Source organism: Athene cunicularia (assembly GCF_003259725.1).
Source record: "Athene cunicularia isolate RWA chromosome 2 unlocalized genomic scaffold, athCun1 chr2_part1, whole genome shotgun sequence".
NCBI classification, from domain to species: Eukaryota; Metazoa; Chordata; class Aves; order Strigiformes; family Strigidae; genus Athene; species Athene cunicularia.
In genome coordinates, this window is record NW_020799095.1 from 18,965,161 (window position 1) to 18,992,659 (window position 27,499).

The 27,499-nt window shown below is 37.0% G+C and overlaps 1 protein-coding gene across 1 annotated transcript in view; it reads right to left on the reverse strand.

Annotated features, from left to right (window-relative positions):
- DNAH11 (dynein axonemal heavy chain 11) overlaps positions 1-27,499 on the reverse strand; it is a 129,585-nt gene that overhangs the window by 54,903 nt on the left and 47,183 nt on the right. Inside the window, 17 exon segments of the mRNA XM_026843087.1 lie at positions 4,442-4,584; positions 5,398-5,521; positions 6,513-6,707; positions 9,169-9,345; positions 11,043-11,212; positions 12,328-12,565; positions 13,007-13,089; positions 15,218-15,237; positions 15,379-15,549; positions 20,300-20,505; positions 21,871-22,002; positions 22,004-22,045; positions 23,976-24,035; positions 24,038-24,115; positions 24,921-25,045; positions 26,524-26,529; positions 26,724-26,892. Of these exon segments, the coding sequence (XP_026698888.1) occupies positions 4,442-4,584; positions 5,398-5,521; positions 6,513-6,707; positions 9,169-9,345; positions 11,043-11,212; positions 12,328-12,565; positions 13,007-13,089; positions 15,218-15,237; positions 15,379-15,549; positions 20,300-20,505; positions 21,871-22,002; positions 22,004-22,045; positions 23,976-24,035; positions 24,038-24,115; positions 24,921-25,045; positions 26,524-26,529; positions 26,724-26,892 (2,139 nt within the window).

A 27,499-nucleotide genomic window follows, 5' to 3' on the forward strand; every position in this document is an offset into this window, starting at 1 on the left:
GAAGTTCTCTGAGATTCACCCATACTTTGAAAGGAACATGGATTGAGAGGGACACTGCAAAAGTATTTTATCCGACATTTTTAAGATTTAAATTTGCACAGCTGAGTAATGAAGACCATCAGTGTGGATGAAAGAACTGGTATGTGAAATTAATATCAATTTCCACATAGCATTCACCACTCCTAACAATACAAAAACCCTCTTTTCTCAATTGTCCCTTTGTGGGACTTACAGGTCACTCTCACTACAGATGTGTTTCTTACACCATATTTTTTAGCTCAATCTTCTCCTGCTTGTCTCAGATATGCAAGCTCTCTATGTTCACTAAATGCTTCAAACAGAGCAAGATATATTAAGATACAACAGTGTATCTTAATAATAATGAACTAAAGAGTGCCTTGGCACATGCTTAAGCACTGAGCTGACAAGGCCCATTCTATTTGTTAGCACACTCACTTGCATGGTTTTCCCATGAGAAACTAAGCAGTGCTGGAGCAGGAGTGAGGGACTGTACAGACCAAGAATCCTTCCTGGCCAGCTCTATGCCACCACCATCATTTTGTGAGCAGAGAAAGTGAAAAGCTAAGCCACATGGATGCCAGCCATGTCATGCTACTAGTCCTTGGGACCAAAAAATACACCTCAAATTTACTCATATGGATGTATCCTTAAAAATCAGCTAAGTACTCAAGAAGAGATGGCTGACATCCAAATGAGAAAAGCCTGGAGCTTTTAATAGAGAAACAGGAACTCTGTAAGATCCTGCCAACTGCAGAAGCAGCTGTGTTCTGTGCTACAGAACTTAGAAATCCTCGATAGCTTCTTGGCTGTCTAATAACATAACTGAGCCTTCATTTGGTAGGGGGGAAATGACTGTGTCTGTCCGTCCCTGATCCACCTGCCTCCTTGGTGGCAACTGGTTGGGGAGTTCAAAAATTATTTGGGAGGTGATACTGATCAAATGATAGACAGTATTATCTCTTGAACCCTTATTTCCCTTTGAATCAAACACTTATAATCACATCTGGGGTTAGTATTAGTTTAACACAGAACCAGAAACCCTAAAAATATGGTTCTCTTGTATGGGATTAAAACAGTCAAGCTGACAGGCATGTGTATTTATGCCCTCAAAGGGAAAACCATGAGAGCTGACCAAAAATTGAGCTGTGATGGGGCTGCACAAGTTCCTCTCAGATTCACAGATAAAAGAGATGTTCTGTCAGTGGTGAAACAGACCACAAGAAAAATGTTAATGTGTTCTGATGAAAAAGGATTTGGAAATTATTTAAAAGTAAAAATAATAATATCGAAAAGATTGCCTGTGGTTATGCAGGGCACCTGCCCTGCCTATGTTTGACATTAATTCGGGCTGAAGCATGAAACGGCTTTACTGCTGAGTTCCTTAGAAAATGGAGACCCAGCTGAATACTGACAGGACTATATAAGGAGGAGACCATTATAAGAGTGTAATGACTAAAGTAGTCCAGCCAAGTCTGCCTGTTGGAAGGAAACTGGAGAAATAGTGTTGCAGAGAAATAGTATTGCCTTAAACCAGCAGAATTAGTTCTGAATGCTGGGACTTCACAACGTCCACTGAGGGACTGTAAACTTTGAAACATGAGGAAAATACATGATGAGTAAACTTGTTCAAGAAATGGGATCAAGTATTTGTAGTAGAGATCTGCAGCTCATGAAGAAACTGGCTGCACAGGGACTAAGTATCAGAGATTCAGTTCAGAAGAAAAGCCATATAACATGTATGTCTTTAGAATACATGGTAATGTTTAAGAGCACTGAAGAAATTGAGATGAGCTAGTAGGAAATGTAAAACTCAGAAAACATGCAAAGATGAAATGCTGTGAAGAGTCCATTGAAGTGTATGTTTGTATAGGGTGTATGTTGCAAGGCATTTAGGCACAGTGTTCCCATTTTTGGAAAAAATGTTGAAAGGTTGGCATGACCAAAAGTACAAAATAAAATCAGATGGAGCTCAAGAGACAACAGGACTGACAGGCCACACTTCATATTCTTACTTTCAAGAAATAGTTGCTTCTTCTGGCCTTTACTCTTTAGAAGTTCTGGTAACGTGCAGAGCATTTAAAAGGGATTACTGCACAGATACATGGGATACTGAAAAACTTCTGGAGCTCCAGTAAATCACTGTGAGCCTTAGAAACTTCTCAGCCTATGCAATGGCATGCCTTAGCACTGTCAGCACATTAACAGTGTTTGGCCATCAGCTTTGTTTGCTTAAGCAGCATTCCTCCTTTTTAATTTATTACATCATCCATCACAAAAGCTTTTGAAATCCTCACGTGCGTATATGTCCTTGTACACACTTCAGCTGTGGGCCCTTAGTTTATAATGGTGCAATCCACTGTTTGTAACTGACATACTTCCAGTTTACACTGACATAAATTTGCACCTCCATACATGGCATGTTCTCCGTATGTTAACAGCAGAACTGATTGCAAGCTCCAGACTGAAAACAATCCAAACAAAACTAACACAAAACCAAACATTTATGGTTGTTCAAAGAATTGCAGTGTGTAATTTGGGCTCCTGAGCTACAGATTCCTCATCATAAACAGAACTGTAGGGTATCAGATGATGAGTGAGCACAAGGGAAATGTAGTTTAGTGTAGGATATTGGGTTTTTAAAATGAACTTGAAAAATGTGTCTATATCACTTCACTAAGCTTTAACATTCTGAAACTGTCTGAATTCTCCCTTCTGTTCTCTTTCACATTTTATTAGTCTTTTATTCTTCAAATCTAGGGAAAGGATAAGGTGATAGGTCACCTAGCACTAACTAAAAGTCCATACAGATAACTGCCAGTGTGTTAACTCATGAAATTTATGTCTACTTCCGTACTATAATGTCTCTACTTTGCTTTCCTGCAACATGAATAGATATCTCCTGTTCTTGCCTCCAGAAGTGCTAATTTGCACAGTGGGGGACTGGTGAAATGGCTGCAAGGTAAAAGGCCTTTGAAAGCTGGCTTACAAAAAGCCCTTAAAAAAACCCCAAAAACAACCAGAAAAGAAAAAGAAGAAATTGTTGGGGCAATAAGGAAAACACAAAGGGAAAGAAACGGGAAAGAAGAAAATGAAGAGAGATGTTGGTCATCATATTTTTTTCCTGTCCTTTTTTAAAAAAATGTACACAAATGCAATAGTCATGAAAGAGAGATAAATAGCACTGGCTAGAAATAGATTTACAGAAGGTAAGCACCACTATTGACCATGTCACCGAAGTCTGAAAAAGCGAAAACAATACAGAATATGTCACACTAGATCCTGTACGAGTCTCCACTGGCCTTCAAGTTACAGAAGAAATTTGTAGAGGGACAGAAGTGATGGCAACAAAATTAAAGATAGGAGGGAACAGCAGCAAAACTAAAGCAGGATTAAAAAAAGAGAGATGAGGAAAAAAAAAATCAGAAAGTGGCATTGTATAAAGTGTAAGAACTTAAAAAAAAAATCTCACAACCAAATAGGAATGGTCTTTAGATCAGTGGTAATTAAACGCCTCAGAAAAAGCAGGAAAGGCCTGCACAGAAGACTACTGTGGAATCACTTGCTATGGGAGGGCTCTTCTTATCCCCCAGTCAGATCAGTCTAATAAAGAAAGTACAGAGCATATATTCCATTCCAAACAGTCTCCTCCTAAAGGGTTAACAGTTTTCAGACTTTTAATTTTCTTAATAGCTACATACATGTTTCAGATAACATATAAAACTGAAGCCTGCATAAACAGAAGTTCCTAAAGATTCCACTCCAAAATCAATGTTCCCAGCTTCTGCTTTCCAGCTTTCAGCACAGAACTACAGTCTTCCTCAACAACATTGCCTCCAAAATGGAATTTAAGAGACACTTGTTGAAACTGTTGTATTATGTTAATATGTATTGCTAAACAGCTTTTGATCTGAAAACAGCTACATGGATATTTTTGTTTTCCTATTTTTAAATAGCATAGGAAAAGTAGAAAGAGTTAACATTTACTGTGAAATTTCAATTATTTAAGCAACTGTTTAAGAGTTGACTACATATACAGAATTACTGTATGTGTAATTAGGGAACATATTTACGATTAGACTAACTGCACCACTAATTCCTCATCAGCACCTCATTTCTCTCTGAAATGCATTGTTATATTCAAAACATAAGATCATGAAACTAAGATGCAGAGCAACCATGTGACTTTCCTATGAACAAGAAGAAAGTCAATTAACCAGATCTAGGAGTAAAATTTGGTGTACACCAAGCCTCCTCAGAGAGAAGGCTATTACAGGGGTAACATGCGAGAGGCAAATATGGTGTCACATGTGAGCGAGTAAGCCTTTCAAGAGAAGTATGCGAGCATATGCTGGGTTATAACTGAAATACGTTGTTATTTTGACAGCTCAGCACTACCTCTTGTCCCTGAAATATGCCTTACTTTTAACTGCAGCTGCACTCTACTCCAGAAGCGGCTCCAGTAGCTTTCTCTGGTGTCCATCAGGCTCAGGGTTCAGACTTATTTTCTAACTCCTCTAACTATATCGTCCATGCTTTCATCACTGAACAAATCTGGAACGTCTCCTGTGAAAAGACAAAGGGGTAGTTAGGAGAAGCCTTATACAATACAACCTGAGAAATAACCTTCTACATCATATTTAGTACAATGAGGTTTAGGCGCATAACTAGAGCTATGCTGTGATAATAAATTAAACAACAAAACAGTTTCCTCCTGTTCCCCACACCTTTTCATCTAAAAAGAAGGATTCTTTTTTTAAGGGAGGGGAAACAACATTGATTTAAAAAGACAAAAATGTTTGCCTTGATAGCAAGTTCACTCAAATTATGTATTCCTCAGAATAGTGGTTCCTTTTTTTTTTTTTTACAGATGGTTAGAAATTTTTTTCCACTCTGGTTGCAAAAAAGTAAATAATAATTTAAAAAAATTTTTTCAAGATGCTCTCCAACTGTACAGCATAGTATTATTCCCATTTTTCTTCCATTTTATCTCTAGATCCCCACATTGATATTCCAGATTCTCTAATTTCCAACACATGGGTGAAACTGCATTGCTGTCTGTTACACTTGTGCAGTCATGAAGACATTGCTTGAAGTCAGTGAAATCGTATCAAAGCAAACATGGCATTAAGTCAAAGAGAGATTCCCATCTCCCCCCAAATCAATGCACTTATGCATGATAATCCTTAGCAATTATTCTCCTCAGTAGGCAATGCTTTCTTAAGCAAATTAGTCTCAAGTGGGATGAGTTGACTTGACCTCTGTAAAAGCTCCCCCTACAAATATCTGAAAGAGAAAAAAACATCTTTAAAGTTCAATGAAACCACAGATCATTTGTCATTGGAAAAGATCTTTCAAGAAATGTGTTGGTCTAATCACCTGACGCCAACAAGTCATTAATCAGCACAAGAAAGCATTCAGCTGGAACCTGGGCATCTGTCAGCAAAAACACTGTGGGCATGTTCTTGGCACCAGTCTTGATGTGCAAACTGGCAAGATCTACCTGTAAGGACAGGAGGCAATCACTTATATCCTGTTAAAACACTGATACAGAAAAAGTGTAAAATGTATGTTAGTGGATGACCACACATTGCTCACTTCTTACTTTTTTCAGTTTATTTACATATCACTAATTTGCTGAACAACATCCAAAGGGAAAAGTTTTCCATATCAGATGCTGAGGTTTTGACCTGACCTAGGTGTAAAGATCAAAATGGACTACTAATCAAGGGAATCCCCCCATGAATGTACTAGAAAAGGGAAGGAAGGCACAAGAAGTTAGACACCATGCAAGATACTGATGCCTCAGGCTGCACACACCGTAGTGGTTTGGCCATGGCCCAAGGCTAACAGAAGGACTACCATCCACCAAATTTGGCCATATTCAGTTCCTTATTTAGCTATGTCTGATATTCAGAAGCATCGCTTGTTTTCCACATGGAGTAAAAGAAGAAGAAAACATTCCCTGTTTGCTCACATAGATGGGGCTCAGCCTTGCAATGTCCTCAAGTCTGTAAGACTGATAGAGCACCTCATTCAACTATATTCATTATTTTTGCTTATGGCCAGTTTAACTGATTAAATAACACGCATGCAACAAGGGCAAAATTTTGCCCTGTGCTCATCCACATCAATTTTATTCCACAAAATCAATACACGTGCTATGACATGCAAAATTTTGTAACAAATGGCTAACTTTAAATACCAGAACTCCAACCACACCTCTGTAGTGTGTGAAGCAGCTGCCTTGGAAAAAGTGGAAAAACTACCAAAACTCTGGGAAGCATATAAAAAGACACTAAAATATCGTTTGACTGCCCATTTTTCAGAGATAAAGAAAACAAAAGGTACAGCTGGAAACCACAGGAACCACAGGGGTTGTAACTGTAAATTACACTGTTTTGCCTGTGATTTTATCAAGCCTGTGCAACAACAAAAGAACACATTCTTGAAGTCCTGAACTCAGCAGACTCAAATAATACCTATTAGTTTACCCTCAGGTCCTGGATCCCGTAGTCTTTCTTCAGTGTGATTTGGAAAACCTCCAGGAAGCAGATGTATGCTGCCAGCCTTGACAAGCTTTGTATACCACTACCACCTACTCCAATTAGAAGTGCGTATCCTGTAGGGGCTTCTAGAATATAACTGATCTGGCACCTGATGACAAAAAACCAATAACATAACATAGACTTCAATAACCTCGTTAGCCAAGCTGCTCAAATTCTTTTTATTGCACCAAGCTTGCTTTTTTTTTTTCCCCCCATATTTTTTGTGTCTGTTTTTGTGGTAATGTGCTCCTGATACCTAAAGGTACATTATCTTTACATCAGCATTTTCTTTCTTTCCAATAGGTGAGCAAGCAGACAGAAAAGCTGTTTTCCTTTGTCAAATATTGAAGGCCTGCACTGACCTCTAAAATGACCAGAGCTGTCTGGTCCAAATCATCATTCCAAGATCCTGATGGACCCTGACTGAACTCAGAATAAAGACTTAGTTAACTTGAAGAGAGGTTGACTAGGCCCTAGGAGCACACAAGAATTTCATGTCTGGCAGTTTGCACCACAAAGGCTGAAGGATGATGAATCATTTCATTAAAAATATGCATCAAACTTTAATTTACTCTTGGAATATGTAGCCCAGACTACTTAAGGCATGCTTTTATTTGCTGATCATGGAATACTATGGGATGAAAAGCCAGATGAGAATCTGGCCCCAAATTAGACAAGAATTAGTTGGTAGAATTTTCAAATGTAAGTATTGAGGTAATTCTTCCCCCAAAACCCTATATTTTAAATATTAAAAGAAATCTCTTCCAATTGATATTTTAATCAATTATATAAGCATCTAAAAATTATTTTCTAAATTTCCTTTTTTAAAAACAGATGCAGTTTCTAAGATTACAGCCTAGTATCAGCAGACCAGAGCATAGAGACAGCATGTTGGACCTTTTGTTTAATTTTTCTCCCATGTATCAGTGAAAAAAAACAAAAAGCAACCCCTTCCTTCTCTTTATGTTTCATGCCACTGAAAAAATCATCTCTGAAAAAACATCGATGAGAACCTTCTTAAATAAAGGGATAATGCGTCTGATCTGGTTGTATGTAATAAATGGGTAGAAACCTGTTCAACCAAAACATTACTGGAAGCCAATTCTCTTTGACCTCACTACAGAACCTTGTCAGACTTATTCATGATTTCACAATGGATCCATAAAAAAACCCAACAACATAAAAGGTGCAGAAAAAATGTACAGGATTTAATTTCACATGTACTTTTCCAGGACTGCCAAATTGTAAGGCTACGACACCCTGCCACTTTGTTTGCCAAACTGGGATACTACTCTCGGTCACTAGACTTTAGAGAGAAGATAATGGCTTACCAACATTTTCAAGTACAACTAGTGATACCTGAGAAGGCTTCTGCCTGCAATTCTGATGATTATCACATCAACCTCTAAATCAGCAGAACAAAATCTACCGTTCCTATGAAAGATCCATATGATTATCTTTGTAATTCAAGCTCTTTTTTAATCCTCTTGGAGAGAAACTTCTACAATAGACTGCTTTGTCAAGAGTACCTTTGCTTATATAGCTCCTGCCTGAATATGTGCAAAGTGAAAAACGATGACACTGAAATCCTAGTCCAACTCAATGAGAAGAAAAGGTTTCGTGTTAAATGATTTGACACTGCAAATAATAGAAACTGCTTTAACAAAACTAAGCTCTGCCAGCATGGGCCTCTGTCTCTTTCTGGAAATCACTGATATTATCCATGACCAGAATGACTGTCTATGTTGAAGAAAGATTACAAATAATGACAAGGAGCAACAATGAAGTCTGTGCCTCACTTATTCAGCAAAATCTTCACTTCGTCTTCTGAAAACTGGCTGGTTTTCTTCCATGCAGGAAAACAAAGCAAATGTAGTTAATCAGATTTCAGAAGAAACTGAGATTTTGAGCCACAATGGATACCACATTACTGCCTGACGTGAGAAAAACAAATTTAAACATTAAACTGAGATAAGGTAAGAATACATATTAAAAAAAAAAATCTATAGATGAATTAAATTAAAATAAATATTTGATGACACTTAAAAGCCTGGACTGGTTTAGATTTTAAAAAGTACAAGAGTAGGCATCAAAGCAACTTCAAGTCTGCTACGCAGTGGCATCATTTAGTATAGGCTTAAAGTATTACTTGTCCTTGTTTTGACTTAAATGAATTTTAAAAAACATTTTCCCTTTCTTGGAAAGAACAGATAAATACTACTTTTCTTGTAAAGGCCTGTTACATCATTAACTAATTAAAAGATAAGGCAGACTATCTACAGCATTATAGATTTTCTTTCCAACCTCAGAGAATGTGGTGTTAATTTCCATGCAGTGCAAAAAAGGATGAATCTCTGTTTAAACAAATGGAATGGAGGTTAGTTTTAACATTGAACCACAATCTACTTTTCTTTAATGGCACCAATAAAGTATATTTAGCAGAACTATTCCTGCATGGTACCCTCACATAAGCCTTCCCTTAAGAGTGTTATGAGTCTGCAACAACCTCCAAACAGTAAAAAGCAACAACTTAATGCAAACGTTAGTAGCATCGTGATTAATTACTTGCTCCCTGTATAGATATTGCACTTACACGTGGCACCTCAAATAAGACTAGGTTCACGGAAGCATGCATTTCATTGTAGCTTTCTAGGAACTCCTCAAGTATGTTCCTCAATGATTCCCACCCTTTCACTGGCTTGTAGCAAGGGTGTGCTCTGCCATTTGCAAAATGGCAGTAGATGAGCAGAGATTGCAGCAACACTTGGTCTTCCACATTCTACCACACAGTAAGAGAGAAAAAGAATAGTTAAGAAATGCCCCCAAAACAGCACATGAAAAATGTTTTCATGAAAAAACAGTCCATTAATACATGACGTACCTAAGCAGTATGTACTGAAGACTAAAAGTAGGCGCAAGTATGGGCTCAATGCACAGCACATCCAACCAGACAGGCTCCAAACAAACTACTAGTAGTTGTCTATATCCATAATTGTTCATGTTTAAACTACTTAAAATTAAGGAAAAATAATTTCTTTCTGATAGGAAGTCACTGCTCAATCTGTATTCAAACACTCCCAAACATCTTAAATTATCCGTTTGGGTGTCCTCATTCCTATCCTTATTCTATTTCTTTTCATTCCTTTTTTACTGGCAAATAGAAATTAGAAAGGAAGGGAAACAAGGCCTTGTAAACAAAGCTGATGTTTTCCAGTTTCCTTTTTTTTAGACTAATTCAGATACTCTCTTCCTTTTCCTTCCTTAGCCCACTCCCTTCAGAAAAACTATTTTCTTTTTTAAAAAAAATCAAATATACATATATTGAATATGTTCATTTTAGTTAATGTTTCTGCTGGTCTGTCTGCTGCAAAATGAGTACGGTTTTAAGTGAAGAGTTTTTGAAGGGCAATAGAAACAGTATTGTGGTCCTCACTAGTTAATTTATCCTTGGCATTGGCACCAAACACACATGAATTCCAGAAGAAACTGTATATGCAATAGTATGATACAATATGTGACATTATTTTGTCTTCCTTGTGTCATGTCTGATACAATGAACAATACTGAGAGGTACTATATTTCATTACATAGGCCAGGTTAAGGAAACAAGAGGCATACACAACAAAACTTAACTGATAACTTCAAAGCAAAGGAACATACTTGTATCCTAGCTTATATTCACAGTGTTTCCATAGTGAAAACTGTCTCTTATCCCCCTACAGCAGAAAGACCAAAATGAAACATGTATATCTATTTATGTCTTTTAATTTACAGTGTCTGAACTCTTTAATAGTTTAATTCTGATAATAGATACTTTTATCTGAATAACCAACAGTGCTCACAGTTCAAAAAGTACATTCTATTTTACTGACATGCTCTGAAGGCCACAGAGAAACTGTAATTTAAAATTATTTGAAAAATCACTTAATTCAATTTTTTTTTATATATATATACATGTATATACACATACATACACTCCTCAATACTCAAGTTAAACTATACAGGGAAAGAAAACTAATACAAAAGGAACAATTAGTAAAGGAAAATAAGAGTATATTATTCTTGTGGTTTGAAGCACAGAATCAGGAAAAACAAAATGAAGACAGCAACTTGTTTCCACTATCCAGTGAAGGACATGAAGAGTCATGTCCACAGACAGGTTGCTATCCTCCCATTCCAGGAAAGGCTCAAGTTAAGTTACTAACAACATTGCAACAGAGATACCTGACAGTCCTCTGGTAGTCAAATACTACACTCAAGGTAAGAATAACCACCCCTATATCTTCTCAAGGTGCAAGCTTCCTTAGTTTTCCCTTTTCACTTACTCTGGCACCTGGCTTTCCTCAGTAAGGAAGATGCTTGCATTGGGGGCTGAGGATAAAAACATAGTGTGCTACTATTACATTTCCAGTAGATAAGACCTTTCACCATCTGTTTTTTAACTTTCTAGTGTTAGGAAAAATACTTCCAAGCTACCAATGTACCTTAAAAATACTTGTGCATAGTGTCCATCATCATTTTATAAAAGAAATTACAGTCTGTGTTTTTCACCAGTTTACCATAGACACGTGCTGATTCATGAAGTCAGAGATGTTGAAGATCATTTGGTTGCTCTAAACAATTGGGTGTAGTAAACAGAATGCCCTAAAGATAACAGTATTTTTCACTTTTTTTTTTTTTTTTTTTTTTTAAATGCTGTCATCTGGCATCAAAATAGGGCACTCTTAAGAGAGATTGATATTCTGCAAAGACATTAATCATACTAAGAAGATACCCACTACACACTGTACTTGAAACAAACTATATAGTCTTTAACATGAACCACAATGTCTCTAAAAATTAGGAAGTTCTCTAGACAACTGAGTGTGTAAAATGTAATTAAAAGAAATGTCTGCTCTCCACTGACTTGCACCCTTAGGTAACTCATTATGGCTTGAGACCCTGATGCAATACAGGATACGGAGAGTATCAGAACTGCCAGGATCTTACATTTTCATTAGCCCCTGTTTTGCAATACCACTCAAGAAAACAGGACACAGTTTATGGTGACAAAATTAGCACTTTCTCAGCTGTAATCTCAAACCTCCTTCCTTAACAAAATCCACACCAGGATGGGTGCAAAGATGTGTGATGGGCCAGTGCATCCCCATCAAACCAAGGTGTGTGTTATAATAGGAGACCTGACAAATCCTTGCTGCCTTGCTAGCAGTTCACAATGATCCATGGGGTGTGCAGGCGAGAAGAAATATTCTAGAACAGACCTGTACTCCAAGGAATAGAAAAGCAGGTAAAACCAAACTATGATCAGACTCACCCGATTTTACAAGAGGGACCAGGATTTGCTGACCATATTATATCATTCTCTCAATTTTCTCTTCAATCCCTGCTCTGTTTTTTGGCTACCAGTTTCAGCCCCTGCTTCAGAGCTTCAATCTCTGTTTCATTCTACCTAGTCTCCAGAAAGTTTTTCTTCCCTACAAACAAATGTTCAACCTCTCTTGTTGAAATAATAAGTAAACATAAGTAAGCATAGCAAACTTTGCAAACCACTGCTCTATTTCCATCAAATGTCTTTTTTTTCTCAGCTTTCTACCCTTTTTATCTGCCTGACCATAGTCACCTCAGGGCAGGGACTATATCTTATTTTGTACAAAGGGCATTTGTTCTTCATTAGTCCACAGACCAATGTACATCATTAAATAATAAAGAGCAGCAATAATTGAGTATATCTGGGTAGAAAATTAACCCATGATATAAATCTGGAAGATGCTGTAGAAATCTCTCATGTTAAAGATATAGTGAAGCTTAATAGCAGTTGGTGGGAAGTTTTGAACCACCACCTGGTGAAGCCATTTGGCTGCTTATACTATGGCTGGAATATTCTTGGTTACTAATGGAGTAAAAGCCTGTTGCTGGAAGTGAGAGCAAACTATCTTGCTATAGATGGTAGTCAGGGAGTCTGAAGAAGGGAATTTTAAAGCAAATACTGCAAAATGTCTCTGAAAATGAAAAGGGAAAAAGAGATGAAGATTCACCAGCATCAGACAACAGATATGAGTCAACAAAGTGTTAAATGACAATACAGCCTGGTGAAAATAGCTGTATGTCACAGAAAAGACATAATTTCTAGCCTCATCCTTGATGCAGTTCCACAGCAGTTGCATGTCCGTCTATGAGCTCCAAGGGCACATCTGCCAGGTGAAGGACCACATCAGACTGTAATTACTATGAAATTCAGGAGAATCTCAATATCATAATAAATATGGTATGTCTCTTTCTGTTTAGCTATAGGAACAGCAGGATTTTGAACCTGTACTAATTTTCAGACACTGTCTTATCCTATCCCCTTTTGTCTCCTGCCTAGTGCAGTGAAAAGTTAAATAGTAATTATTTCATGTACTAAATACAGTATTGCTATAATATGACACTTCAAACCATACCTGGAGTCTAGGGTTGATAATGAAGCTGCCAGCAGTTGGATTCATACAGGTAATATACTGACAATTATGAATTTAATAGCTACCTTCTGCTTATAATACCTGAGAAACAAAATGTAGCTTGATTAACATTAGTGACAAAATACTGTACATTTTCCAGGCTTAACCTCAGTTGAACCACATACATCTCTGTCCTATGAGAAATCTGGAATAGGAATGGCCATGGAAGTATCAAATTAGGACTGACATTTCAAAATGAAGAAAAATCGCACAATTTCTATTACATAATGTTTTGTTCAAAATTTTTGTTGAAATGAAAATATTACATTCTCACAAAATATTCTGATGATGATAAAGAGATATTTTTTAAAATGAAACTGGCTCCAAACAAACTTGGATGAGTACAACATGGTCAGTCTGAGAATGCACACAACCCTCATAGATAAGAGCAGACAAAATTAACAAATCTCAGTAAGCAAAAAACCCAGCAAAGATCATCATAAGAGGTGGCATGCTTAAAACATTGCTCTTTTTTCGCATCATCCAAAAGATGTTTCTGGCTCTCCAGATGACACAGCTCCAGGTGAATTAAAAGGAGGTCACTTAAAAATATAATTTAAAAAAAATTGAGGCTTTCAGTAGCTGGCAATTTGAGTTCTGATTGCACAAATGTGAAGACAGACTGTTTCTTTAGAAGTTAGTCTACAATTGAACTAGGCTAAGCAGGTACCATCTTTAAAAAAAACACTGTAAAAGGAAAACTTCTAAATAATGCAGCCATTCCCTGCTTAAATCAACAAATACTTCCCAGAACTTCAAAGTACATTGCATTCTCTTTCTTTCCATGTGTTTGCAACAAATTTTACTCTATTTTAGAATTCTCAAATGGCTGCATTTAAAATTCCTGAATACCTTGGCCAACTATTTTCCTAATTTGATTTGTTTTGTAAAATGGAGATTTTTAATTTTTGGTTTGGTTTCAAAAGAAAAAACAATTCAAAAGAAAGAAACATCAACAGTTTTAGGCAATAGGAGCTTTTAAGATCTGAAATTTGAAATTTTGGGAGAAAACAAAAAGATTCCTGGCTAGAATAGCATATAGCTCTGGGAAGAACAGAAGGGCATCAAGGCGTAGCTTTGCCTGTTACTGTTAGACCTAATTGATTTCTCTGAGCTAGAGATGCTTCAGACTTGAGCAGCCACTACTTCTTTTTCTTCTTTACCTCTTGTTCCTTAAGAAGATATTCAGCTGATGCCTGTTATCATTCCTTCATGAGATGTAGTACCACCTAGTGTAAAGCTTATATGATTCAACTGGATCTGCATTAAAAGATGCAAGAACAGTACAGCCATTATTGTCTCACCTTGGTCACAATTATAGTCAGCATATATGGCAGAGAAAAGAAGAACCTTTTACAAAGCAGAAGTTTTAAGGGTATGAGTAAAATTATTGAATGTGGTGAAGAAGCAGAGAACTGAGCAGATACACTCAGTCTACTAATACACCGCAGTATGGCTGGGTTTGTGCGTGGCATGCCTATCTGTCTGTGCACCTCCTTTTGACAATACATGGACAGCTAGCTATGTGTATTTAACTTTTTTTTTTTTTTTAAATGTCTGATTACTTCTCTCCTTGACTCACCAGCTATTCACAATATATTCTTTGTATGTCACATTTTCCTCATGTCACATCAAAGTGACATGTCTGTTTATGAACAAGAATCTAATGAGCATTTATAATAATAATGAGGTATTTACACGAAATATAGATCCTCCTGTACTAGAATGAAATTAAACACTAATCAGTTGATTTTAAACTGAAAACTTCTCTTTCCACAGACTCTGGTGAAAGGATACTAATATATTTTAACTGCCAAAAAATTAAATTGTCCTATGGAAAGAAGGGAGTACCTTAATTGGCCGCATCAGCTTAATTATCCTTCAGTGGTCATCTTCTGTTGTTTTCTTCTCATGGCAGAGAAAGAGCATTCATGTGAACCAGTATCATAAAGTTTCTGTAGATTTTGTCTGTTGTCTTTACAGGGTGATGAAAAGATAGAGGGTTGTAGAAGCTGCACATCTGGCAAGCTGCAATTTAGTGAATCAATCTTATCTCAGACATCCCTGTTCTCATCAGGTCAATGGGGTCAACATCCAGCAGCTCCATCAGGAGCAGCTGAAGGATACTCTCCTTCCAAGACTATCTATAGCAACGGACCTTCTGCTTCTCTTTTCTAAAACTGTTTATAACCTCCAGGTTATGCTTTTCTATTTAAGTCATCTTGAAGCTTTCTGTTTCTGTGTAGTTTAGGGATCCCATCATGGACTACAATGCAAAATTATAGCATAACATTAAGCAAGAAGTAAATGCTCACCTGTGTCTATAATCTATATGCTGCCCAATCAATGCATGAGGCTGAACCATTCCATATGTATCCACTTCAGGTATATTCAAATTGTCAATAAAATAGATATATTTCTTATTTTCTACTGGCCTAAAGCTATGACCAGCTTTTATTTTTCCAGCTTTTTTTTTTTCCAAGCATCTCTGAAACATAACACAACATACATACAAAGCAATAGTGAAACTAAACAAAATCAAGAATTCAGAATCACGCTGGCTAAAATTGATCAAACATTTCACCACCTACAAGGGTTTTTGAACTACTGAAGTCCTTAGTAATCAGTGAAAATCACAGAGTGTTTGATTTTGAAAAAACATCACACTGGGATTCTGAATTCCGGAAGAGTCTTACTGATTTAGAGTTGACTACTTCACAGCTTTTGAAAACCTCACTGCATATCCATCTGCATCCTTTGGAACTGAAAGGCTTTGAATGCAAAATTCCCAGGTATACTGACACTCACCTAGTTTATCAGTGAAGTAGACGATTTTCTCCTTCTCCTGTGAAGGAATAAACAAGGACTTTACCATATGTAAAGTACAAAAATATGAATGATAAATATAATTTAATCAAGATATTTAATCAGGAAACTAACGTGGCATCTCCAATACTAAGGAATATTAAGCCGATTTATTGGATTTCAGACTATTCCCCAAAATGAGGTGCTTACATGATGCTCAATGCAGACCATCAGATAACAAAATTACTACAACAGTGAACAAATTAATTCAAATATCCTTATGTATTCAGCAGAATCGTAAAAACTTGAGACATAAATTTTGAGTTTATACACTTTTTATTCAACAGCACTGCTTCCCTTAGGGGTCTAAGAGAAAGAATAACTACAGAAAGATGCCAAGTCATCTTGAAAATACAGAAGAAACCCACTTATATTAAGCATTATTAAAATATTTAACTTTAGTATGATGTGATCCTCAAGTTTTGCCACTTAGTGAAGTATTCCACAGATTCACAAGAAAGGTTTCATCATCCATGGAAGTCTGATTTCTAACCGCATCATTTCTATTTTGTACATAAACCTGCAGAAATCATTAGAAATTTATTAAAGCAGGACTGGAAACTAACAGTCTCATCTCACTTCCTAGGCCACATATTTATGTTGTCTAAATGATCACAAAAATGTTTTGCACAAAATGAAACTACAGTTGTAGGTAAACTTCATGGAAAACTTTTCAGCACATCCCAGTGACGGGGGCTCTCATCTTTGGAAAGCAGCCTAATTTCAAAAGCTCTGCCTCATTCAGAGCAAGGATTTGAACCAAAGGAAACATTTAGAGAAGATGGTGGTTACAACCCTTACAGCATAGGAGAGAATTTAATTCAGATTTTATATGCATGAGATTTCTCACTCAATGCAAGAGGAAAAAGATTTCTCAAAAATTTTGTGTATCTAGCCCATATTTTTTTTTGTCCAGTCAAGAGCGTCATGAATTTAGGATACACCTACTATTTTTTTTTTTTTTTTTAAAGGAGGGTGAGGAAGAAAAAAAAAAAAGTATTATCAGTTCCATGTATAATAAGTAGAATAGGAAAAAAATGCAGCCTACAAACTTCTTTCTTTTTCCCATTGTATTTGATTGCATGTTAAAATCCTTTGGGTTAGATAAAAAACAAAATGTGAAATGTAAGCATATGGTTTTGAACTTGTTTTTTCAAAAACTGGGCAACATACAAAAGCTTGTAGGAAATGGAAACTGCACTTGCATAGTGACAGCTGAATGCTGTATGTCACAGCATTGCTGCAGTTCTGACTTGCAGACAACTTTTTGGTTTCTTAGGTAAAGCAGTATAAACAAATACATCACTGCAAGCAGTTTCCATTAGGAGTATTGTACTGTCATCTTAGATTCTTCAAACAGTGAAATAAACCATCGACAAACCTCCACAGTGAATTTTTTCTGGCCAATTCAAGTAACAAATGCTTCCAAAGACATTTCTGTCTAGTCACAGTCAGCTAAAAGCACGGTTACTGACTGGAGAAGAAAAATAATCAACTAAAAAGTGAAGGTGTGCTGGAAGACAAGACGGAAATGTAGAACCTCAACATATTTGCAACTGGATGATCATAAATTTGGGGGCAAAAAGCCATGACTGCATTTATCCTGCTTTTCTACCACATAAATGAAAAAGATTTTTGCAGAAACTATGTGCATATAAAAAGTTTAAAGAAATTTAGGTAAAAAAAGATACTCTCCTTCTTTTAGCTGAGGTACACACATACCTGTACTTTTAAATCCTAAATTAGGAATACTCTTTGATCCTTAAACTTATCTAAATTTTACATAATGTCCACATTTATAATTTATTACTCCTTTTTTTTTTTTTTAAATACTGCTTTATTACAATACAATAAGGAAATATAATTTACTAAATTCCACTGTACATAAATGTTTATGCATATTTCTTCTCTGTGGCACTGTTCCAGATTTTAGTACTACTGAAGACCCAAACTTAATGAACCAATATTACTTTGTATCAGAACCTGCCTCCATCAAGTAACATTTTGAAATTTTCTGCTGTTCTAGAGGCAGAGCGGGTGAGTCATATGCCTTGGGGGAATGCTAAATAAAACCCAACACTACATGCTAATCTCACCCACTCTAGCAGATACCTCAAAAAAAGTTATGTGGATACAGATAAGATGGGAACTGACAGAAAACACTGCAGATTAAAAGTGATATGATCTGTAAGAACAATCTTTTAACCTCTAAACTGTGCAAGGAACATGGCAATGTAGTGAATAACTGTACTTCAACAAGTACAAGCTCTTAAGATGTTCTTTTTGAATTGAGACTTAATTTAAATTGCTCATTTGTGTAATTTGCTGTGAATGCCTCTTTCCATTAAAAAAAAAAATAAAATTCAATAATTTAATTGTTCCAAACAACTGCTTGGAGTGATAACTTAAAACACATAAGGAAGATATTTCAGTGATCACTTGAATTAATTTTATAGGAAGAAGCACTGGTACGCACAAACACAAAAATAACATAAGCAATCATTTTGAGCTATACATAACTGTACAAAACCATTCCATTACAACTCACCAAAAAAATGCTGTAAACATAATGGAAAGTGAACACTATATATTTGTTTCTGAATTGTTACGCAGTTCTTCACCCTCCGTGATTAGCAGAGAGACTTGCTAGCAGAGTATCTAACAAGAGGGACTTGGCTGAAGGGCAGTGGACAGAAGGAAGAGTGCAGACAACCAAAGGAGTCCACTTCTTTGTTCATCTCTTAATATTTCTTAGAAGGAAGGATGTTTTATAACACTGACTTAAAATCTGAAGGAATACTAGTACCATTTCACAGCAAATCCTTATAAACTCTCAAATTTTATTCCATAGTGCAGTTTGTAGGTGTGATACACTTGCAGAGAAAGCCACTGTGATGCTGACTTCACCCATCTGGTTTATTTAAGAAGTTTCCTGCAAAAAGAATGCCCAACGTTTGCTGCCTAGGAGCTCCTTTCATCAGCTTGTTTGCAATGGAAAGTGTGCTCTAGCGCCTTGGTCATGGTTGTTGCTGGAATGGCAATCATTAGCTAAAAAAAATCTCTCTCTGATCAGAGGAATGCCTGAAAACTTTAAGGCTAATTCCTCATTATAGGAGCTATGACAGTTTACAACAGCTCATGAACTCACTTTGACGCACCACAGATTTCTTTTCTCCTAATCTCTCCATTCATTTTGAGGGGCAAAAGGCAATTAAGTTCTGTTAATGCAGGATTCTCTGCTAACATGAATTTGGAAACACTTCAAAGAATAAACTAGGGTACAAAGTAAACTGGAAGTGGTATTTACTTATCTGACCTGAATACTGACAAAATCAACATGAGACAGGAAAGAAAAAAAGAGTGTAAAAACTTATTCAATGGGGATTTGTGGATTTATACTTTTTTTTTAAGCCTAGTGACAATTTGATCCATTAGCAGCACTGTAGATTGGCTAGAAAATTAAAAATTTGATTGCACAAGTAGTTAAATTAAGCATCAAGCAAACGAATGCTTATAAAGATTTTAATCTGAAGACTTCTTAAATTTTGGACAGTTTTTAAAAGTGAGAAATTGATTTCTGTATCTTCTCCCAGACATGTGAGAGGATAGGCCGGAGTATTAACTCCTTTCTATAGTGCTTTTTACAGCTGTGAAAAGCTGTACAGCAAATAGGGCATGTCATTTTTTTCTGTGTAGTTGTATCAGTTCAAGTTACTGCAAGGATAAAGAAAAAGAAGGCAAAGAGGGCATATGCACTGACAGCTGGGCTGTCCCTTGATTGTGTTGTTCACAAAAACCAGAAAAGACACAGAGCTTTTATAAGCCTATGACTGTCCGACTCGTCCTGTTGCAAAACCTACCACCAGTGTAACATTTCTGGCCAAAATACAGCCCCCTCCGCTTGTGTGTTATATTAACATTTTCTTTGTTCTGCATCCATCTCACCTATGGAGACTCCAAACTTCTCTAGACAGGAACTGCCCCTACCTGAGGATTGTATGCAGCCTATCAAAAGCAAGCCTAAATCCTTTTTGGTACATCTACACAAAGCACAATGCAAAGACACCCAGACCAGCCAAAGCTGGCTCAAGGCTTCTTGTTAACAGAGGTAAAGGCCAAATTTTCTCTTGTCTACAAGCACAGAGCAACCTGTGGGAGCACAGTGTTAGTGTCAGTTTGCCCCAAACAGTTTCATCCTCCTTTCATCTTGCCTGCCCCAACTTCACTAAGTTTTCAACTTTGTGAAGCGATGAGCTTGCCAAGACCCAGGCAATGGTAGCAGCCAACAGCTGGAATGAGATCGTAGTAACTACATAATATTTCTCACCTTTGCTGTTGAGGGAAGATAGGTTTCTTGCATCTGTATAGAACTTACTCTGGAGCACTGATGATGTTGTGATTTAATAGTTGAGAGGGATGTTAGCCAGGAGATAGTCTTCAGAGAGAGCAGCAAGCCTATTGCCTACAAACACTCCTACTCTGGCATTTCCAGCAAGCACGACTGGTTTGTCTTTTGTTAAGAGTAAATCAATAAAATATTTGAGATGTGCAGTCTCAGATGTGTGAACAAAGATTGCCTGAAATTGAAAAGGAAAACCACCATCAAACACTTACACAACACAGTTTAGTTTTAAAAGCAAACAGCAATTTCTGTCTCTCTCTCTGACTAGAACCGAATTCTAAAAAGCAATGAAACAGGATACACCATTCTCTCATTCTCAAACATAATTACTAGAACAAAATGTTCTACTGGATTACTTTTTATACAGCATCTCTATTTGAAAATTTTTATTCCATTTCTTCCAGTAGGAAGATTCTGAAATCAGGCTGTAGCTGAAATGTGTTGGTTCCATCTCAACATTTACAGAATGCTAGTCTTCCAAAAACTGGTAAAGAAACAAAGGCTTGTGCAACAGGCAGTTAGTTTAATTTCTCAATTAGTATTTCCATTTACTTTTTGGCCTGGCTTTCAGCATGCCTAAAACTAAAATGCCTAAAAATGTTAGGGCAAATAATTGGCAATAGATTAGCTTTACTTACTGTGAGCACCTAAAACCTTCATTACCTGATAAAGCTTTCCTTTTCAAGCTCTGTATTTTTCTATCAAATATTAACCCTCAAAGAGAACTTGTTACAGGATAGCTGATAACAGATAATGTCTTTTGATCATCAGCTCCATGTTTCTCTGTCCACAAACTTTTAATCTACCCAGGAAGATTCGTACTCATCTAGGCATTTAAAAAGAAAAAGACTTACAAGTTAATGCAATCAAAACACCATGAAGCATTTAAGATTATTCTGTGTGAAACACACTGAAAAAGAGTAAAACCAACAAAACCCTCAAACTGAGGCAATTGCAACTAATAGCTCATGCTTTCTATTTCTCCACTGACAGGTATATATCATACTATGATAACTTCTATAATTCACACTCCACAAATGTAACTCTAACTATGTAAATTGATGAAGAGCATAGCGGAAAGGTTATAAAGTTATTTGATTCCCCTAAAACTCACATACTTTTCTTAGTCTGAAGGGTATTTAGTTGGCAAAAGAATACCTGTGCATAATGTGGGCAATAGAAATATGTTAAGGCTTCAATTTGTGGTGTATGGTTACTGTGGGCATTATTTTGAATGATTAAATGCATTTGGGGCCTGAATTTCTCCTACTGTGGAAAAAGGGTATAAACCACTAACAAATTGAATATGGTATGTCTTCAGAATGCTTTAATAATATAAAAATCAATAAAAGCATCACTTTAATATTAATCCTCAACATTCAACTGAAGGCATGTAGCCCAGATAGCAGGGATTTATTCAAACTCATCTAGAGAGTGTATTTTTCAGGACATCTAAGATGACATCAGAAACCATGACAAGACCATAAAATGTTTCTGAATATAGTAATGCTCAATGTGGTGTCACTGGTGTGCACTGTACCCGCAAGGGTGCATCTGGATCCACATCAGGACTCAGGACCTTATCCACCCACGGCAGGAACTTCCTCATCTCTGGATCAAAGCAATAATTGAACAGAGTGCCCTGGGATGGAAACTTCTCTGCTTTCACCTTTCTTAAGCCACCAGCAGCTGAATTCTGCTTTGTAAACTGAAAGCTATAAAATGGTGCATTATTTATTTACAGTACATTTTCCATAACTAGACATTCCTATGAAGCACATATGAAAAACAGACTTACAAATATATCTTATTTTTAAATGCATATGTATGTAGACTGTGATGAAATAACCAAGATGATCAAAGCAATATTTTAGTGTTCGTGATGTTTAAGAGTCTAAAGACAGGCCACCTTCTGACTAAACCCTGGATTGAATGCAGGTATCAAGATGTTGGCAGCGGGGGGCTGCAGGGTGGCCTCTGCAAAGAGAGGATGGGAGCTGCCCTGTGCTGGACATGGCTGGTTCCCTCCAGCTCCAAGAGACCCACTGCAGTTCACTGCTGAGCCCCTCAGCCAAGCTGGTGATGTCTCAGGGAAAACATTCAAGAAAGGGCAGAAAGACTGAGAAACAGCAGTACATCAAGGTCAGAAGAAGAAAAGGAGGAGGAGGAGCAGCTCCACGTTGCTGGAACAGATACCCACACTGCAGTCTCCTGAAAACCCTGGGCTGGACCAGGTGAATATGCCCTGAAAGACTGCAGCCCACGGAGAGCCCATGCTGGAGCAAGGGTAGACCTTCCTGCTGGAGAAGGAAGGAGTGGCAGAAAGAAACCACGGTGTACTGACTGTAAAACCCCATCCACCTATGTGGCTGGGAGTGGGGAAGTAGAAGTCAGGACCAAAGGACTGAGGCTGAGCTTCTGGGGCAGGAGGAGGAAAGGTTTTGTTTTAATATTTGCCTTTGTTTCTCGCTACCCAAATCCATTTTAATTATAGGACCAAATTAAATTAATTTTCCCCAAATCAAGTCTCTTTTGCCCATCAGAATAACTGCTTATCAGTCTCCCCATCTTCATCTTGACCCACAAGATTTTTCACCTGTTTTCTCACCCTGCTCTGCTGAGGAGAGGGAGTGAGTGAGCAGCTGCGCGGGTGTTTAGCTGTTCACCAAGGGTAACCAATAACACATCCAGCCCAAATACTTTATTTAGTAAAACTTCTAAATTCAGTTTAAATTTATATAGCTGTGAGACCACAGAGATGACTTGCTTCAGACAAGACTTTTCTGAGTACATCCACAAAGGAGCAAATATTTTTGAAGGATAGGAAAACACATTAATATGACCAAAGAGATCTTCCCAGTCTCTTGATGCAAAAATGTGTTGCTTCTGATCCTTTAACTTATACAAGATGCTCCCTTTATCTATGGATGACACATGTATAAATTTATTCCTTCACAAGGGTTTCATCTAATTTAAACAGCAGCAAAGCCAACTGTATTTTTTTAGTCTTTAGTAGGCAAGTATGACTAGATATTTCTCAAGAAATCATGGTCTATCTAAGCAAAACATTGACAAGTAGTTGTAGACTTTTAGAACTTTCTTCAAACCTCTTGCAGCATTACAACAAAAAATCTCACTAAGGGGAATGCATTATAATGCCTTGCTTATATCTACATTTCTCAGTATAAATCCAACAGGTAAGATTAAGCGTACATCTGTGCAGCCATTTACTAAATTCTTTAATTCTGGTAGGCATGACCATCATACCACTTTTTGTTGCTTGCCAGGGACTTTAGTATAGATAAAAAAGTACAAGCAGAAACACTTCCCTAAGTAAACACAGCTTCTCTATGCATGGTAAATGATCTGCATGCAGTCTTGCACTGTAGGCCATCAGCTCCCTCCAGTCAAATTAGCTCATTTACAGATGAGCTCTGATAGCCAGTACACAGTACTACAGCCCAACAAATCAGATGCATGGGCCATTGCTCTGTACCACCTATCAGTATTAGTGAGTAGAAACCTACTTATACATATGAACACACACATGTACATATTTATTCCTGTTTAAATACGTAGGTAGGTGCATAGATAAATCTGCTTTTCAAGCACAGTGAGATACTGTGGACATTTCCATTAAATTACCTGATCTTGAGAGAACACCCCAACAAATGCCCAAATACAAGCAAAGACAAAATACATAGAGCATAGACATAGAGCTCTCTGGGGCAATCATTTGGCACATTTTCAGGGGTCAGCAAGCAATCCAGCAGAGAAGACAGTGTCTGTAAAAAATAAATATGTGAAGAAAGTGACCTGTGAGTCTTATTCCATATGAAGGTGACAGTGACCTCAAGAATGTATTTAAATTTAAGTAGTGAGACTGCAACTCTTTGCTGTGCTTCTTTAGGAGTTCCTTTCAGAGGTCAAAGGCTTGAAGCAGTCTTCTGATAAAACATACCAAAATACCTTCATTGTACACTATTTAAAGCAAGGTATATGAAGAAGATGACACAGCTCATACATGTATGTTATGGCAAATTCTTAACACTTGTACTCAGTAATTAGTTTTCTCCTCTCATACTGGCTTATTTATAAACAGGCAAGCACTCAGAAGAGTTTAGAATGACAATGCATATTAAGCAAATTTAAAATGTCAACATAAGGCTAAGCAGTATCAGATCAGATATATCAGATACATCAGATCAGATATATGAAACACAGTTCAGCTCCATTCTCTAATAACATTTAATAATGCAGGGCCTCATTATCAGAGTATGGAAGTAACAATGCTAATGAATTTACTGAACATTTAATTAGAGAGAGGCAGAATGCTTGTACAGGGAGATGAAATGGCTAGCCCTAAGCTACCTAAAACATTACTAACAGAAGCAATACAACATCTCAGAAGTCAGGGAATTATGTGCCATGCCATAGACATACTACAGTTCTTGTTAGAGGAGACTGCTGCAGTATGAAACCTCTGAATCCCTGCAGGTCTCCAAAATAAGGGTGCAGGTTCAATATAGAAGAGCTTCTCAATTTCATCTCATGCATTTCTTAAAATATAGTTTTAATCCTAAGGCATACCTGAACCATACTATTCTCAGGAATAGAAGTAACAGTTTTAAATCTTCTTCTAAGTTGTTCTAAGTAAAAAGGAAAATATTTATCAAAGAGAACAGTCAAATTAGCCTTTTTGGATTGGTTATCTCCTTATTTCTATTCAGCTGGCAACATATCTGCAGAGCAGATTGGAAAGCAAGCAATTTTTTGTCAGAGAGAAATTGAAAAAATACAAAATTTTTTCCCTCTAGCTTTGAAATGCAAACTTTTGTTGATTTTTGAGAACTATTTGTGACTGCCTTTAGTGCAATGCACAAATACTACTGCACTGGCTCTAAGCCAGACATAAGTGCCATCAGCCTTACAACGTATTCATTTGTTATGCAAAGGTCATCATGCTGCTGCATTTCTACACTCCTTTTCCTTGACTGAATCTTTTCTTTCAGAGAGGGCAGGGAGAAAGGACCTAGATAACAGTTTGCTCCCACTTTCAAGGGCTACACCACCAAAAAGCAGGTGGGAGCAAAGATTCTGTATTTGGTTTATGTTGTTTGAGAAGAGACTACTTAAAATACGAGTAAGTTGTACGTAAAACCGAGGATTATGAGGCACGCAGGTTCAGCACAACTTTCATTGCAGATATCTACTGTAGTATATATAACTAAGTCTGGCTGAAAAGTCTGGTTATATGTAATTGAAGACAAAAGTAACTCTTCTCATCTACTAGTTCCTATTATAACCACATACAAAATTCGTTATCATTGTGCTAACTATAGCACATGCTTCAGGTTAGCAGCCACATGCCTAACTGTCCAGATTCCAAAGGATTAGTCAATTTTAACCCCTGGTCATGTTCACACAGTATTAGTCAAACGTAGTCTAAACTGAATGTTTACTCATTCACAGCTATTCTATTTGGGCAGTTTGTTGCCTACTGTTTCCATCCCTACACTCCTCTGCTGTGGGAGATCATATTGTCTCTCTATGTCCTCACCAGTCCTCTGATTCTCATCATCCTAGGTGGGCAGCTTGTACAGACTCATGCTGTTTAATTAAATTCTCCTACTACAGGATTTCTCTGGGAAATATGTGCACTGAAGGCTTCTTGTCCCAACAGCATACAACTCTAACACAGACAGAAGTGACTGAAATGTTGATGACATTAGAACACTGCAAAATTGAATTTTGACATGAAACAGGAGGAAGACTTTTTGAAAATAAAAACACCAACTGACAAATGTTAGCAAGATTCACTTCTTACTAAAATTTGTAAGAAATGTTTTGGATCAGCTCTACAAATGTAAAAGGAGAAGATCACATTGGACTGTTTCAACTTAATGCACTGTGCCTTGACCAACTAAATTCCTTTTTATACATGGAAACTCATATTCTTTTGAAAACATTATTTTCATAATTAATTTGCATGAGGCATAGATAGAAAACAAGTTAAAAGAGCAGTATGTGATTCAATGAAGTAAGAGAAACAAAAAAGTCAAGCTGATGCAAACTGATGTCCTTAACAGTACCAAAGGTGGCGGCAGTTATTAAAATGCTGTCAAAGAACAGTAACCAAGTTATTAACTACTTGCTATTGCCAAATTTGCATTACAAAAAGCAGTCAGTTCACTACGGCCTTGATTAAGCAGTATGCATAAAAGGGAAAAACAAAACTGATGGCAAAATTTTCCAAACTGCATATTTGAGAATATACACAGCCACCAACTAAATCATCCCATTATTATCAGAATAAAAGCTAGAAGGAAGAATTAATGTAAATAATGGAGTCTATTCCTATTAATCTTCAAGACGTATCTTAAAAATGCTAACTAATATTTTCAGATACTCGCAGATTCCACTGCATGTCCTGGGTGTTCAGACAGAGAATACCAGCTCTGGGTACTGTAGCTAGGGTGGCAGCTATTAAATAGTGTACCTCAAACAGCAAATGCATTGACAGAGTCATAGGCACATGTTAATTGCTTGTAAGGGTCAGAACCTAGAAATCATCAGTAAATTTTTCAGCAAAAGCAAGATTAGATACATGAACAAAACCATGATCAGGGCAAGCATGTGTTTATTACAGGCCCATAAAGGAGCAAGGATAATCTGCAAGACCATGCACATATACTATTTCTTGAATTTAGCTAAACAAACTTTATTCAAACAGGGTTGTAGTTTCTGTTTTTTTACTTCAGAAACACAGAGGAGGACAAATTCAAAAGGCTTTACTTGATCTTGTATGAGTTTTTCACAGTTTGATTCATGCCAAAGATGACTAGCCTGCTTTACCAATGTGAGTTCTCCTGAAAGCTGCTAAAAGCAGGGGAGGTGAAGTCTCTCTCAGTGTCAATGGAAATAAACAGAAAATGATTCAGAGCAGGTGCCTAAACTTAAGTACTCTGAAATGTCCCTTGAAAAAGCCACTTTCTGTTCATTACCTAAAGTTAGGTTATATGGATAGCCCCAGGCAGGTACCTTGCTGAGTAATCAAAGATTATGTCACTAGACAGATTTAAGTTCTTAAAAGAGGAAAGCTTGACAGAATGCTAAACTACAATCATCTTCCTGACATTACATCTGATTTTAGATTTGGATTTCATTAC